The sequence below is a fragment of the Oikopleura dioica genome, chromosome XSR (genome assembly GCF_907165135.1).
Source record: "Oikopleura dioica chromosome XSR, OKI2018_I68_1.0, whole genome shotgun sequence".
NCBI lineage: Eukaryota > Metazoa > Chordata > Appendicularia > Copelata > Oikopleuridae > Oikopleura > Oikopleura dioica.
In genome coordinates this window covers 5,940,930-5,955,950 of record NC_137294.1, presented here as the reverse complement: position 1 = coordinate 5,955,950, position 15,021 = coordinate 5,940,930, and the positions used below count along the sequence as shown (strand labels likewise).

General features: G+C 42.6%; 4 protein-coding genes and 1 long non-coding RNA gene across 5 annotated transcripts; 2 read left to right on the top strand and 3 right to left on the bottom strand.

Annotated features, from left to right (window-relative positions):
* Positions 1–682: 682 nt before the first annotated feature.
* Positions 683–1,756, bottom strand: LOC145710612 (uncharacterized). The gene is made up of 4 exons (XM_081788400.1): positions 1,548–1,756; positions 1,293–1,504; positions 1,019–1,252; positions 683–957 (listed from the first exon to the last, which is right to left on the bottom strand). The coding sequence occupies exons 1-4, from the start codon at positions 1,652–1,654 to the stop codon at positions 743–745; spliced, it is 768 nt and encodes a 255-aa protein (XP_081644526.1). The 5' UTR covers positions 1,655–1,756; the 3' UTR covers positions 683–742.
* A 1,124-nt stretch (positions 1,757–2,880) lies between these two features.
* On the top strand, positions 2,881–5,403 carry LOC145710613 (D-glutamate cyclase, mitochondrial-like). The gene is given in 8 exon segments (XM_081788401.1): positions 2,881–3,157; positions 3,225–3,602; positions 3,646–4,013; positions 4,057–4,377; positions 4,379–4,718; positions 4,793–4,952; positions 4,997–5,155; positions 5,215–5,403. Coding segments are annotated over 8 exon segments (1,992 nt in total). The 5' UTR covers positions 2,881–3,018; the 3' UTR covers positions 5,342–5,403.
* Positions 5,404–5,544: 141 nt separating this feature from the next.
* Positions 5,545–8,177, top strand: LOC145710610 (cAMP-regulated D2 protein-like). Its single transcript, XM_081788397.1, has 7 exons — positions 5,545–5,593; positions 5,635–6,082; positions 6,164–7,233; positions 7,276–7,472; positions 7,517–7,592; positions 7,643–7,819; positions 7,863–8,177. Exons 1-7 carry the CDS (start codon positions 5,573–5,575, stop codon positions 8,046–8,048), a joined length of 2,175 nt encoding a protein of 724 aa, XP_081644523.1. The 5' UTR covers positions 5,545–5,572; the 3' UTR covers positions 8,049–8,177.
* A 2,221-nt stretch (positions 8,178–10,398) lies between these two features.
* LOC145708717 (uncharacterized) lies at positions 10,399–11,113 on the bottom strand. The gene is made up of 3 exons (XR_014134857.1): positions 10,803–11,113; positions 10,642–10,762; positions 10,399–10,595 (listed from the first exon to the last, which is right to left on the bottom strand). It is a non-coding gene; the product is annotated as an uncharacterized LOC145708717 (long non-coding RNA).
* Positions 11,114–11,233: 120 nt separating this feature from the next.
* LOC145708983 (uncharacterized) lies at positions 11,234–13,951 on the bottom strand. Its single transcript, XM_081786675.1, has 10 exons — positions 13,859–13,951; positions 13,694–13,784; positions 13,265–13,645; positions 13,123–13,221; positions 12,802–13,038; positions 12,136–12,729; positions 11,842–12,057; positions 11,609–11,769; positions 11,421–11,514; positions 11,234–11,378 (listed from the first exon to the last, which is right to left on the bottom strand). Exons 1-10 carry the CDS (start codon positions 13,949–13,951, stop codon positions 11,314–11,316), a joined length of 2,031 nt encoding a protein of 676 aa, XP_081642801.1. The 3' UTR covers positions 11,234–11,313.
* Positions 13,952–15,021: the final 1,070 nt, after the last annotated feature.

Genomic DNA, 15,021 nt, shown 5'->3' with positions numbered 1-15,021 from the left:
GCCCGAAGGGCCGTCAAGCCCCTTAAATTTAAAAATCATGGAACGGGGCTGAAACGGCCCGAAGGGCCGTCAAGCCCCTTAAATTTAAAAATCATGGAACGGGGCTGAAACGGCCCGAAGGGCCGTCAAGCCCTTAAATTTAAAAATCATGGAACGGGGCTGAAACGGCCCGAAGTAACAGCCCGAATGATAGTTTTTAGTAGAGTTGATATGTTTTTATAAATATACATTATTATTTTCGATTGATTTGTTAAATTATTTTTAATTTTTCAATGTCTTCTTCATAAAAGCTTCTTCCAGCAAAAGTCCTCCGGAGGACTTTTTTTAAACAATAAAATCTTAATATCAAGATAAAATCTTATTTTAGATGTTTTATTGCATATGCAATAAATTTTTTTTAAGAAATCTAGGTTTTTGACTATGCCCTTTCACATATCTAAAAATGAAAAAAATCGACAAGGGACGAGACGAGAAAATCAGTTTTCTCATTTTAACAATCACGTGCGTGGATAAAAATTTTTTTTTTATGATGAAAATTTTTCTCCACTGAAAAATACATTCCCTCCCCGAGTTTCAAACAATTCGGTCAGCCCAGTTAAAATTTTGTTTTTTTATACGGAAGCCCTATGAATGCAGAATATATCAATGTGCCAAAAGAGTTGAAAGAGGTAATGATTACGCTTTTATTGATTTTTTCTTGGGAAGTCGCAGTGACAGTGATTTGTGACAAGTGATGTTGTATTCAGTAGAGCTTGATGATCTGATCCTTTGAGAATGGCTGTTGGCAAGTAGGGCATAGTGATCGGCAAGTGATTGACAAATGTGTCAAGCACTTCATGCAAGATCGATGGCCACACGGAAGAGCACATTCAAATCGTTCGTCGTTGTTGTAGTTTTCCATGCAGACTTGGCATCCGGGCTTTTGCTCGTTCTCGGACGCTGCACTCAGTTTGATCGCTGAAAAATGGCATGTTAGACTAATTTCCACTTCTTATTCTGAATTTAAGACTTAAAATACCTCTGTTTCTATTGGAAATGAGTGAAAATAATTCTTTTTCTTGTTGCTGCTTTGTCTTGAACGCTGCTTCAGCCTTCTCGAATTTTTGTGTGGACTTTTCATGAGCCTGTATTGCTTCTTCCAGGACTTTTTTTGTGCGACCAAAGGTGGATCGCGCCCGATGAACATCTTTTTTGCACTTGTCGGCTTGATTCTTCAAGCATTGGAATAAGGTGTTCACGTGTGCAGAGCTTTCTTTGAGAGGATATTAGAGAGGAATTCATAGACTGGGTACCTAAAGACAAAACAAACGCAGTCTCAGGGCAGCACTGTCCGTCGACGAGCTGGCGGAAGGTAAGTTCCTTTTCGCAATCACGACCAGCGCATTTGAATTTTACAGGAGGTACGAATGAGTGGCGTCCCCTTTCAAGCAGTTTCTTGTCGAATATTGAAGCGCACACAAAACAGATCGGCTCCCTTTCTTTGCCGTACATAGTTTCCGTGAACCTAAATATCGAAAATTTATTTTATAAAGACACCTTCATCAAACATTTGACAGGCTCTGCCCTCTCTCTCTTTGTCGCTCTTGTTCTTACAAGAGTATCTTTTCGAGTCCTCAGTAGAACAGTATTTCTCGCTGATCATCTTGACATTCATCTTCAAATTCCAAAATTTGTGATGTCTGCGACTGACTAAAAATTAGCGATGTTTTTTCGACTTCTCGAAAAACTCAAACCGAGCTCGTCCAATCAGCCTGCCTCAGCCGAGAACCCCGGTCTAAGGACGATAAAAATATATTTTCTGAGAAATTACAAAATAGCGTGTTTTGACCCTTCTTGTTTCAAGCTTTTCGAGTACTATCAGTGCTCAACTATGCTTCATAATATATCAAAAGAAAGCTTGTAGCTTCTTGTTGGGGGATTTGAATAGAAAACAGAAGAAAATAAATTGTGTAACTAACAAATGAAGCCGGAAGTACCCTTTAATCACCGTCAAAGTTAAGTACCTAAGTTGTATCAAAATAATTTTTCGGGTCCGTTATTTCTCTTTTTGAATTCAAATCCCCCTAGAAGAGGCTCTAAGCTTTCTATTGGTATATTATGAAGCATAGTTGAGCACTGATAGTACTCGAAAAGCTTGAAACAAGAAGGGTCAAAACACGCTATTTTGTAATTTCTCAAGAAATATATTTTTATCGTCCTAAAGAAAAATCTCCATCGAAGCGATAGGAATGGCAGCGCCCGGAATGACTCACTGGAAAGCTTGTCGGCGCAAGGGACTGTACACTTCCCGCTGTGTGAGTACTGACTGTCCCAGTGACGCTTGATTGGCCATTATGCAATTTTTATCAGCTGCGGCATGGGTGTTAACTCCTACCGTCCCATCCTAGAAAAGCGGGAAAATTTCAAACTTTTTTGAACACCCGAAAAACACCAGGCAAAGAAAAATGGTTTTTATCGAAGAAATTGAGGATGAGAACGCGCCGACTGTGGAGGAACTCAAGGCGCAAATCGCACAGACCTTGAAGGAGAGAGAAAGTACCGAAAAAGAAAGGCTTAGATTCACATCATTCATTGATGATCACTTTATCAAATTTGGAGTCAATCAATACCGTATTATATATACCGTGATTTTCAATTAATACACAGATGATATTTTGATAAAAAAGTATATTTTCTGAACTAAAATTTTTCGACAATTCTCTCTCGCTAGAATTGTTTTGTAAGCCAACCACAGACCTCTACGTTTCCGACCAGAGCGAGTTCCAAAACAGCCAACAAGAAATCCGCTTGGCCGACGATGAAGGAACGGCTATTTTCACTATTTGCGATGCTTTTTTTTCTTTTTGAAATTTAGCGGATTGTTTTGTGGATTCCGAGTTTTGTTTTTCAGAGAGCCCCTCCCATCAAGCTTGTTTGATGTTGAGCTTTATGAGGCGTTTCCCGCGTTTGGGAACTCGAGAGCTGAAAATTTCATCGAATTTTTCGAGGAAAAGCCGCTTCTCAGAGCAGTACGTTGATATGGAGGACATGACGATCAAGGTAAGAAAAGTAAACAAAGACGAGAAATTCAAACGGGTGGACGAAGAGCAAGCAGAAAACGATGACGTAGGGCTCAAACCAGAGGCAGGACCTGGAATGTCATTCGAGACTCCGTCAGGTATCAATTTTAGTTATGCGATTTTTTAATAGACCCCCATGAAAATGTTATCTTATAAAAATATTAGATCTGCGGCAAGCAGTTCGATGCGGTCAGTTCAAATTCAAACCAACTTCTGGCCTCTGCCCTGGCTATCAGCAGGCCAATTTGGCTTTCATCCCGGACGAGCATTTCAATGATTTCGTCGAGTTCTGCGAAAACAATCCCGGGCCTCTTCCTCTTCTCCACAAGTCGAAAGAAAAGGGCGATTTCAACGCAGAGCCCCTTACTTCGGATTTTTGTGACGCAAGAACAGATGTTCCAGGCTATGAAGTGTATACGGATGGTTCCCGTGGCGCCGTCCAAAAGTACCTGCTCCCTCCCGCGAGATATGAAAATCTACGACCATTTTTTCTCGGCTGTTCATTTGGATTTGAATATGCCCTCCAGCGAAATGGCGTCCCAGGTAAAATGAAACCCGATCGATCTTTTTTTCAAAGAATTTCTAGTGCGTAACGTCGAACAAAAGCGTAATGTTTCCATGTACCGGACAAATGTAGAAATGACTCCCTGCGGTCCATTCGGAGGTCCAATGGTTGTTTCCATGCGATACATTCCAAAAGAAAAACTCGCCCTTGCTGCCTCTTGCACCTCGCCCATTCCAGAGTCCCATGGCGCCCCGATTTGGATAGGCTCGCCAAAAGCAATTGGCATTTCTAATATTGAGGAACCAGACTATGGAGATTCTGTTTTCGCGAAAGATGGCGACGTTCCATGTTTTTGGGCTTGCGGCGTCTCAGCAGGAAGCGCGTTAAACTTTGCAAAACTTCCGTTGGCCGCTACTCACGCCCCGGGCAGTATGCTTGTTATCGATGAGGTAAAACCGAAATAAGCGAAGCATACGATAAAATAATGTTCAGGGTCTCTCTGCCCGAGAAAATGTGGAGCTCAACGTCGTGGAATACAACCCGATGGAAGGACACTATTCACTTCTGACCGCCGAGTCTAGCGAGAAGATGGAAATGGTCGAAGCGGCCATGTGCCGAGATCCTGGACTTCGTGGCATCCAACATTTAATTCAACCCGGGGACCTGCAAGGAGCCTCGCTCGCACTTTCTCATGCAAAATCTGTCCTTATCACGACGGGTTTCCCATGCAACCCAGGCAAGTTCCCGTATGAAAATGATGGGCCTATTGGCGTAGCAGGAAATTGGTTTTTAAGTCAGACTCTCACAAGTTCTTATCTAAATTAATAATTGTCTATGTCTTAAAACCGCAAAAACAGCATTGTGTGTAACTCTTCTTCGTCTCGGTAAAAAGGTCACATTCCTTTTGGATGAGCAGCAAGTAGGCAAGTTCACTATTCTGCTCGATGAACTGGCGGAGCAGGACCTGATCCGAAGACCACTGCCGGAGATTCTTGTTCCAAAGGACGAGAGTTTGTACACTACAATGAAGCTGCTCGAACAAGGGGAGTTTGATTGTTTCGTCGCCTGCGAACGTGCTGGAGCAGGGGACGATGGCAAGTGCCACAAAATGAGCGGAGAAACCATGCCGACTGCCTCTATTGATAGAGTTGAAGGTAATGCCAGTGCAGTAGATATTGCCTGATTATTTATTGTTAAACATTTTATTGTTAAACTAGCTGTATTTTAGATCTCTGGTACCGCGCGCTGGACCTCAATATCCCTACGATCGCTATCGGCGACGGAGGAAACGAGCTTGGCATGGGCAAAGTGCATGACGAAGTTATCGGCTCAATTCACAATGGAGACATGATTGCTGCTTCCGCTTCCACCATGTGGCTTCTTTCATGGTGATGAATTCTTATAAAAGACATGTTTTAAATTGTAATTACAGCGGTGTTTCAAACTGGGGCTGTTGGGCACTACAACACTGCTTGGCCGTATTGGAAGCCGATAGAGTTCATCAACGATATCTTTCAAAGGGTGTCTCTAAGTATTTGGAATCAATGAGGGAACCTTCTTCCTTGATTTTGACTAATTCCGAGCAGTACAGGTAGCTTTGAACTTTCACAATGCTTAAAATGGTTGTCTTAAATTTATGCTCATTTATAGGATCATGCAAGTCGTTGGCCAACTTGGCTACGTTGATGGCATCTCCAACAAACCTGACACTTGCGACAATCTTCCATGGGAGGAACACGAGCGAACACACAGTCTCATGACTGAATACACTCTTTGACGCCACAGCCAGAAACACTGTAAATTCTTTTACTTTACTGTCAATAAACATTACCGAGTACACATTCCTAAAATCTCTTAGCATTTGCAGAATCGATGTCCGGTTGAGATTTATCTTCATGCAATAACCTTCTATGAAAAGTTCAAAAATCAGGGCGTGGCACTGGAAGAACATGCAGTTCCAAAAAGACTTTGTCAGTCCGCCAAGAGCAGAAGTTCTCGACGAGCTAAAATGGGATCATTCTGGAAAAAAGTACAAAAGTACGAAAAAAGCAGAGATAATAATTGTTTTAGTGGAAGAACCTTATCATTGGTCTATGCATTGGAACAACGATAGCTGGCCTTGGTTTTGGTCTCGGATTCGGCTTGACAAGAGAATCATGCGATAAAGATGAGACCACAACAACCACGTCGCCAATTTCAACGACGACTCAAACTACAACGACTACTCCAACAACAACAACGACTCCAACTCCAACGACTCCTCCGCCAACGAAGAACTCTGTCGACATTTTAACAAAAGGGGGCTACATTCGTGGTTACACCTGGTTCGAAGAGGGTGACGACGATCCTGGTCTTGGCGATCCAGCACGACTTGTGAACAATGAGCACTATAGTATAGTATTTAAAGGCATTCCATACGCATTACCGCCAGAGGGTGAGTACAGATGGAAAAGCCCGCGCCCCATTAAGACATGGGGATATCACAATGCTAGGTATTACGCACCGTTTTGTGCACAAGGTTGGGTTCAAAAATTTTTCTAAGTTTATTGGTGTAATTCATTTTCATTTTTCCGTTAAACTATTTTTGAACTTTTAACAGGTGATAGCAGCTACGCTCCCATCAGTAAAGAAGACTGTCTCTTCTTGAACATTTTCGTCTCAAAAGAATCTTTCGAAAAGGGGCGTAAAATACCTGTGGCCATTTGGTTCCACGGTGGAGCCTTTGCAGGTGGAGCAGGAGGAAATCCACTTTACGATGCAAGATTTGTGGCGCCAATGATGGACATGGTCGTCGTTACCGTCAACTACAGACTTGGTCCTTTTGGCTTCATGGCGTTGGAGAAGACAGAAGAGGGTGAGACTACTAATGCTAATTGGGGATTCTTGGATCAGCAAGAGTCGATTCGGTGGGTCAGGGAACACATTGATGCGTTCGGAGGAGACCCGGAAAAAATCATGATTTTTGGACAATCAGCAGGCGGGGTCAGCACACTCTTGCACTTGCTTCACTCAAGTGACATGATAAATAGTGTTGTATCACATTCGAATCCCCTCGCGATCCCGATGAAAGAAAATTGGGAAGGACAAAAGCAAGCTTGGCAATTCGCCGACACTGCTGGCTGCATCAATGATCAGATAACATCACCTGAAGATAGAAATGCATGTCTTCGTGCACTAGATAAGGATGCTGTGATGCGAGTTCGTCGCCAAATGCCACAGTTAGTCAATCCCGATCGACTTTTTACTCTTGCTATGAAGTTTTTGCCCATGGTTGACAATAGTATCATGCACAGACAGCCCTTTTGGGATCTCGTCGAGGGAAAATACAACAAGAACATCAATATCATGGCTGGGTCCGTGGAGCACGAAACGGAAATATACGTAAGATCTGTTTGGGGAAGTCCTATCAGCGGTGCCGAGGCAACTGCTGGAGTTCGAGCTATTGTTCATGACCAAGAAAAATTTGACAAGATTATGGATCGATACGACGTAATCTGTAACACACCAGGTTATGATCCGAATGATCCTAAATGGGGAAATACAACATCAGATTTTAATCCAAAGGAATGCATCGATAGTCTCTGTGGGGCTCTTGGCATTTGCGAGGGTGTTGCTGGCGCACCTGCTCTATCTCTCATTGAAGGAGTTTGCAACGGCATCTCTGACGCGGTAAATCAATATCGAATACATTTTCACTAAGAGTATGTGTAGCCCTGTCTGCAAAAAGGCCCAAAACATGATGATCGTGATGTCATTGAAGAGCCGGCAACCGACTGGGTTTTCACATGCCCACTGCGCAAGTTTTATAAAGAACACAATGCCAAAAATCTGTACGCATATCACTTCCGTGCTGGAATGCCTATTGACTTTGCCCATTTTCCACATGGTGGTTTCAGAACCTATGATAGGTACATCATTTCACCATACTTCATGTTTGATCTGACATTAAAAGGTGCCACATCGTCTCCTGCCATGCTGCCGACTTGCAATATACATTCGAAGCTGAAGAAAGCCTGAACTGTACTTATGTAAGTCCTTTCTTGTGGGAACATGCTTTGACGACAAATAATTATATTAGATCAATGCGGAAAATAGTGAATTCATGCAGTGCGATTCGGATGGAAACCCATTTGGAACAATGCCATTCAAAGAATACAAACTCATGGAAAGATACATGCATCGATATTGGGGAAATTTTGTTCGAAACGGCGACCCTAACGATCAAAGCGGTGCTTGGTACCCGAAAATAATCCAAGTAAAATGTTGAGTAGAAAGAAACAGACTAACGCAAGTTTTAGGATATTTACGATTCTGACCCAGATCTGCCAGAATGGAAGAGCTTCAATGACGGAAATACGTATATGCACTTTGGATACAACGAGCTCACCCCTAACAATGAACGATTGGTTACGCGCAGCGAAAGTGGATTCAAAACTGAAACTTGCGACTTCTGGGATGGTCTAGATCTATATGCAAACAGATAAATCTATTGGTATAGATACTGACTGTAATAAATTCTATAATTCACAAATGCCGAACAGGCGGGAATCAAAATAAGCTTCTCAAAGAGCGAATCTAAGAGTTATTGCGGAGTCGCTCTTCGCGAAACCTACGGTGAAATCCGCGTTTTTAAAATTATCGAAGATAATTTATCTTCTTTTTTTGTCGATTAGAATGCTGTAGCAGTAGGTTAAGGAAGTGCCAGGACTTCACTTATTGGAGTGCTTAGACGCAGCCTTAACCTAAATCTACAACACTAATTATATCAAGTTAATCTCTTTCAATCTCTTTACATGTCGACAGTGAAATGGGGGACAAAAGATTCTCCAATTTTACAAACGAATCAATACCATCTATGTAAAACTAGTTTACCTTTTCTGCCTCATTCCGGAATCTCCTTTTATTCGGCTTCCTAGAGCTAGAGTAGCGCCATTCTCAAGACACAACTACTACTGCCTCCGGTGAACTAAAGAGTCTCAAAGAAGACAGACATTTTGTATTTTGAATTTATTTCCTGTCTTCGATAAAAATAAAATGTGAAAATCTAATTCGGCCAGGGATATGTTTCGGGAAAGGGATAATTTGCTGCTCTTCTGAACGTCGACCATATACTTTTCAGGACTTTTTGAAATCTCACGAAAATATTTCCGCAGAAAGAGGCAATAATTAGTTGAAATCTAAAAGCTCCTGCCTGTAAGTTGGCCGGACACGAGCACGCTCGTTGCAGTATAAATCGTCAGCGCATTTCAGACAGGAGGAGATACTTTTTTCACCTGTTTTCCTGTTGTAGGTTCCTCGCGGACACTGTATAGGTAGTTTTGTTCCTGTCGGACAGTAATGACCAGCTAGAAAAATTTAAAAACCCAAAACTCAAGTTAACTTGTTACCTGGACAGAGTCTACTAGACGGTAAAAAACTCTTCCCAGGACAAAAAAAGCCTTGCTGGCAGTTCCCAGTTGGCTTGTTCAAGCCTCGTCCGAGACAGTACTTTCCTTTTGGGCACCATTGACAGTCATGAATCGACGTTAAGTTCAACGAATTCGAAAACGTTCCTTTTGGGCAACTAACAGGGTCAACGGATGCTTTCGGACAAAAACGCCCGACTGGGCAGTTTTTACAGGAACTTTGTGCTTGCTCATCCTTTCATTAAGTTTTGAAAATCTGTATTTTATTCGCTCGAAAATTTATCAAACTGGTTCCTGATAAGAGCCTTTCGGACATTTCGACTTTTTTCTCCCTCCTCTGCAGAAGTATCCTCTTGGGCATTGTCTTTTTGCTTGGCCCAGATCTACTGTTCCGCTTGGACATACAAAACCATCAGGACAGGGAATTGCACTTGCCAAACCACTTCTTGGGCAATAACTGCCAGCTGGACAGTTTTTGCAAGCATACGATCGCGATTGACCGAGTTTCGGCTGATAAGATCCTTCTCGACATGAAGTAGGTGAAATTGAGCCAGCTCGGCAGTAAGTTCTGAAATTAGCGAAACTAGAAAAGGGCAATTGAGGAAATGCTTTATGAGGCCCCGGAACAGTTTCTACGAACTGTTAACTGCCCCTGCTCAGATTTAAATCCCGAAAAAGTGCCATCACTCGCAATATTTTATATCGAAAGCAGTTTCATTATTATTTTCAAGTAGAATCAATAAGAGAAAGAAGAAAAAAATGGGAAGCGCTGTCCTGTCCAGTGGGGGTTGATAACTAAGAGGAACATACGAATTTTGAAGATATCAACCCATCTAAAAAGCATTACTATGATGATCTTAGTTTTACAGCTTTCCGCTAAGGGTTACAAAAAAGAGAGAGATACTCATGTTTAACCAAATTTAATCAGAATATCAAAGAGTACAACTCATTACAGGTGCACTCAGCGACGTGATTCAAAGGTGAAGAGGGCTATCGTTGAGACTTAGCGGTCGTCAATCAACCAGAAACACCAGCATTAGCCCTATAGTTTGTTTTTTCGTTGCGTAAATCAACATTTTCAAGGTTCGAATTCAACGAAACATTCGAAGAACAGGTCCGATATGTTGAAAACGTGGAAAGCGAAAACTTGATGTACGATTTGCCGATGAAAGGACTCTTTCAATTCTGGCTTTGGGCACTGGTTCAAGAGTTTCTAACTATAAAAATTTCGAGATTTTAGAACCAGAGTTTCAGTGGCTTTTGGGAACTGTTGTTTTCGTCTCAATTCTCTGCTTACTCTCTGCCTTTTTCATGATATATGGCTAATACAATGCTTACCCTTTTTGACAAATAATACAGTAAGAAGAAGAACTTGCAGACGTGTTCGGATTGTATGTTCCCGCTGAAGAGTTTGAAAGTTTGATGAAATAGAACTAGATATAGCACGATTTAAACTATTTCCTGGACAAGAAGTATATCTTCCGTTCTGATCACAGAATCCCCCAGCCGGGCAAACTCCTGAATCAATTCCATTTGCGCATTTATGACCGTCCGGACATTTGGAACAAGAAGTTGACCCTTGCTCGCTCACAAATCCAGCTTGACATTGAACTGGATTAACTTGTCCTTTGATAAACTTTAATTGACAAGTTAGTTTGCTTTTAAAACAAACCTTCGAGGGGGCAAAAGCTTCCTCTAGGGCAGCTCTTGCACGATGCCATGATTTCCTGATCTGCATATGTTCCAGGGATACAAGGAAATTCCCTCCAAAATCCTTCCGGACAATAATTTCCCTAAACACTTGTTTGTAGCTGGATCAAGTGATAATCAAACCTTTGAACAGGGAAGCGGAATTATTGTTTGCTCGAAGCAGTAATAGCCTCCAGGACACTTTAGTGGGATTCAAAGCTCGTCAAACTCATCTTACAGAGAGTGTTTTTATCATCCCTTCACGTAAGCGGATAAACAGTGGCTGTGTTAGGGCAATAAGTTCCAGGGGGACACAATAGACATTTATTCTGCTGATCATTTGGTCCTCTATAAAAACCTTTCGAACAAGCCTGTGCAGTTCCTCCTATACAAAAGTAGCCTCCAGGACAACTTTGAGCTAGAATAGTGTCTGAAAGCGCACACAGCGCTAAGTATAGTTTCATTTTCTCTTTTTTTGAACACGTTCTAGAGCTGAATCCGAGGTCAATCACCAGGGCCGCTCCCAGAACACAAATACCGCGTTAAGAAAAGAACAAATTGATTTATGTGCATAAACGTGTATTTATCATTTTACGAATAAGAAGAAATTTACAAAGACGGTCAAAGGGTCGTGTTCATCGCTCTTCAGCCAAATTTACTGCTGAGAGAAAATCGTCTCGTGAATCCAGGGGATGAATTTCGACACGCGCACGTACAATCCTAAAGTTTCTCTGGAACTTAACTCATGATTTATAAACAAACCTGGATTTTTACTTTCGCAAATTCCGGAGGAAACAATGCCGACGAGTTTGAAACTTGATCCACTTCTGAATAGAACTGGCCCCCCAGAATCGCCCTAAAAGTGTGTTAGAACGCTAACCAAGCTGAGGTGGCAAAGAAATTTTATTGGGGTTGAGAATGCGCTACTGTCTCCTTTGCATAGGTCTTACGTCGCATGTGTCAGCTGGTGACATTCCGCAGAATAAATTCTCATAGTCGAATCGTTTTCTAATAAAGCCACACTCGCTCGGCGGAATGTACTCGATTCGGCCCATCTGGAGTCCCGTCGCATGGCTTCCTGAAGAGGATGACGTTTTTCCGTATCCATACGCTTAATTTTTAATTAGATTAAATGATTATCAAATACAATCAGTTTTTCACTCTTGACGAGTAGCCAACAGACCTTGTACAATTTCTCCGTTAGGCAGGTTGAACTCCGGCTCAGGAAGACAGACGATGTCGGCTGAAGAGAGAGGCTCCACAAGCTTGATAAGCGCGATATCGTGCTGCGATCTCCGATTAAAGTTTGGATGAGTGACAATGCGCTCGACAGACACTTCCGGGCCGAGGTCTTTCGAATTTCGTGAGTCGTGGTGAACGTGAATACGTCCAAATGCACCTAGATTTCAAATCAAAACCAGGCTTTGAAAGGGAGTTATTAGTAATAACTCCTTTTCAAAAAGCGACAATTTATTACCTTGCACGCAGTGGGCTGCAGTAATAGCCCACTGATCAGCGATCATGACACCTCCACATTTGAAATGCTCCCCGTATCGAATTGTGATCATGAAATCCTTCTCGGATGCTGCCGACCCGCCAAAAATTCTTGTCGTGGCAGAGCGCCGCAGTGAACATTCGCCCTCAGAAAAGAGTTCCTCGTATACACACTGAGGCTCGTTTTCCATTTTTGTGTTGCTAGAAGTCTGCATCCAATTGACTCTGTTGCATCTGTATTGTTTTTCGCCGATCAAATTGAATCCGCCGTTGCATGAAACGGTACAAACCGAGCCGTCCATTTCGGATCTCGTGCAGTTGACAGTCCCATTCTCTGGCATCGGGAATTTGCTGCAATACCCAGATGCACAGACTGGCACAATTGGGCGCGGATCTTTGAGATTCTTGGAGCACTCGAAAAGGCGAGGAGCACCTACTACTCGTAAGAACTCCGCGGGACAAGAAGCCTCGCAATTCAACTTCCCAAAGACAGGGCTGGGCTCGCATTTGATCTCCGTTCGGCTATCTGGCCGCTCGAGTCCTGGGCATCCAGCATTCTTTTCAAACCAGCGAGATTCTTGAATTGTCTTCAATAAATTTTTTCTCGAACAAAATATCTCAAGTAATTCTCAAAATATGGAATTGAAGCCTGATCCTGTATTAGGAGCATATTTGACACATTTAGGAGAAGCGTGCGTCCAAGATGCTTTATTCCCGAAATTGCTTGGACATGAGCGCTGCTGTGCCCCTTGTAACTGATAACCTTCGTCGCATGCAAATGTGCAAACGTACTGATAATCATAACCAGATCCAGGGAAAACGGAAGCAACTCGTGAGCATGTTCTGATTCCGTTCGCTGGCGATGGCGGGAAGTAGCATTTCGAAGCTGAAAAAGTTATTAAGTCAATTCTTAACCAAACACCAAGTCGTGAACGAGAAACGCTCAAATGTTGCTTTTATTGGAAATTACCGGTTATGTATCTATGGCGAATAAGCGCTTGTAGCTTGAGAGTGGCTTTCACAGAGCGAGACATTGAGCGTTCCGTCTTGCTTGGCAGTTTGAACACGGCTGAAATCAGTATGAGCCGCGCGAAAGGGAAAATCACACTCACGGTCACACGATGGAGTCTCGCCGATCCATCCTCTCTGCGGGCTTTCGCACGTGATCTTCCACGCTCGTCCCATTCCGGAGAGCCCATTAGCGCAGGTTATTGTGCACGTCGAATCCTGCCTAAATCCATCTGTACAGGCGTAATTGTAGCCCGTCTTTCCGACCACGTCCGGCTTCTCGCAAAAGAGTGGAGCAACTTTCGGTGTAAGTTTCGAAATTGGTCGGTTTTTATCTGGCTGCTTGTATGAGCACCATGGAACACGAGGGACTGAGTCGTCGAAGCAGCAACCGATCGATTCGCATTCTTGAGGCGTTATTCGATTCCAGCCGCAGTTTTTGCGCTTTAGCTGGGATGAACCTTTTTTAAATTTGCAGCTGGACGCTCAATTACAGACTCATTACGACAGTTGCCAGAAAATGACTCTCTCACAATTTAGCTGAAAAGAAGTAACTAATGGTTGAGTATCTTTTTGGCCCTCGCAGAATATAACATTCCGAATATTTCGATGCTTGCAAATATCCTAAAAACATTAAAAATGGCTAATCTATGATCGGTGAAACGAGATAATCTGCGAAATAGATCCCGCAATTGTGCGTTGTTCACGTCCGTCCCCAGTTCCTGTTTCGCGTCTCCAGAACACGTTGACTTCTGTGGCACTAAACGAGCCAAGTCGACAGCGTTATCCATTGAACTGTAATTGGATCTCAATTTTTCCGAAAGCTAATTTCCCGCAGAACGAGTTAATTCTCTGTTTCCTTGCAAATAAAACGCGCTCTAATAATTTAGCAATTTCTAGGGTTCTCTGTTTAGGCTACAACCACCGATTAAAATTTTGTTACTTAGACGGGAAAATCATGACCGCTCCTTTTGCCGTGGAAACACCAAGGAACGTTGCTTCCTGCGCCGTCGTCCCAGCAGCAGCCTCGAGCTTGGCACCGATCAATCGAGATACCTTCATAACTTTAGAGGGCTTTCAATTCAAACAAACGCCAATCGTTAATCACGGATTTCCTATCAGATGCTCGCTAAAACAATTTCTATATCAAAAGCCCAGACCCACAGTCAACCCTCTTCGAAGGGGCCACAGTAACGCATTGACCCAAAACAAACGCTTTTATTTCTCTCTTCAGCCTAGCCGCTTCTTCCTTTTGCTGTTTGTTCTTCTTGAATTTCCCTCCTCTTTTCTTCGTCTGAGCATCGGATAAACCCGAAAGCACCAAAAATGTCAGCCCAAGCTTCATTTTACTTTTCTCTTTTTACAAAATATTTATTTCAGATTAGGGAGAAGAAAAAGTCCAAAAATTTGTTGCTCGACAGATCCGCTGCGCGCGTTCTTGGTCTTGGTGATCCGCCGCGCGCCACCTACTTCTGCTCCACCAAAAAGTTCTTATTAGTGCTCTCACCTTGTTTATTGCAAGATGGTCACAACAAAAAAGCAAGTGGCTCTTCGTGTGTAAGCCCTTAAGATTTCGCATGCTAATCAATTTCAGATCAGAAGTTACATTTGCATTTTTATTAGAACTTTTCTCCTTTTTCTAAGCAACGAATTCTCGATTCCTTATCATTACTAACAACGAAATTATTGTTGAAATCTGTTTGTTGTATTTTGATCAATTCAAGCACTTGTCGAGGAACGTTCGAAAAAAGCTTGTTTCACTTTTGCCGTGTTTTTATTTATGCTCCCGCTGATGTGGTAGTTTTAGTACCGGTCGGGACAAGCCACTTGGTGCCAATTTCGACGTCACTTCCTCCCAAAA

Excerpts from the sequence above, each read along its gene's own strand:
- LOC145710612 (XM_081788400.1), bottom strand. The coding sequence starts at position 1,654 with ATGAATGTCAAGATGATCAGCGAGAAATACTGTTCTACTGAGGACTCG. Across the intron at positions 1,505-1,547 it reads GAGGGCAGAGCCTGTCAAAT|GTTCACGGAAACTATGTACG; the intron begins GTTTGATGAAGG and ends TTCGATATTTAG. Across the intron at positions 1,253-1,292 it reads TGCGTTTGTTTTGTCTTTAG|AAAGCTCTGCACACGTGAAC; the intron begins GTACCCAGTCTA and ends ATCCTCTCAAAG.
- LOC145710610 (XM_081788397.1), top strand. The coding sequence starts at position 5,573 with ATGGGATCATTCTGGAAAAAA. Across the intron at positions 5,594-5,634 it reads TGGGATCATTCTGGAAAAAA|TGGAAGAACCTTATCATTGG; the intron begins GTACAAAAGTAC and ends TAATTGTTTTAG. Across the intron at positions 7,473-7,516 it reads GGTTTCAGAACCTATGATAG|GTGCCACATCGTCTCCTGCC; the intron begins GTACATCATTTC and ends TGACATTAAAAG.
- LOC145708983 (XM_081786675.1), bottom strand. The coding sequence starts at position 13,951 with ATGGATAACGCTGTCGACTTGGCTCGTTTAGTGCCACAGAAGTCAACG. Across the intron at positions 12,730-12,801 it reads TGCTCCTAATACAGGATCAG|AATCTCGCTGGTTTGAAAAG; the intron begins GCTTCAATTCCA and ends AGACAATTCAAG. Across the intron at positions 11,770-11,841 it reads TAACGGAGAAATTGTACAAG|CGTATGGATACGGAAAAACG; the intron begins GTCTGTTGGCTA and ends TTAAAAATTAAG.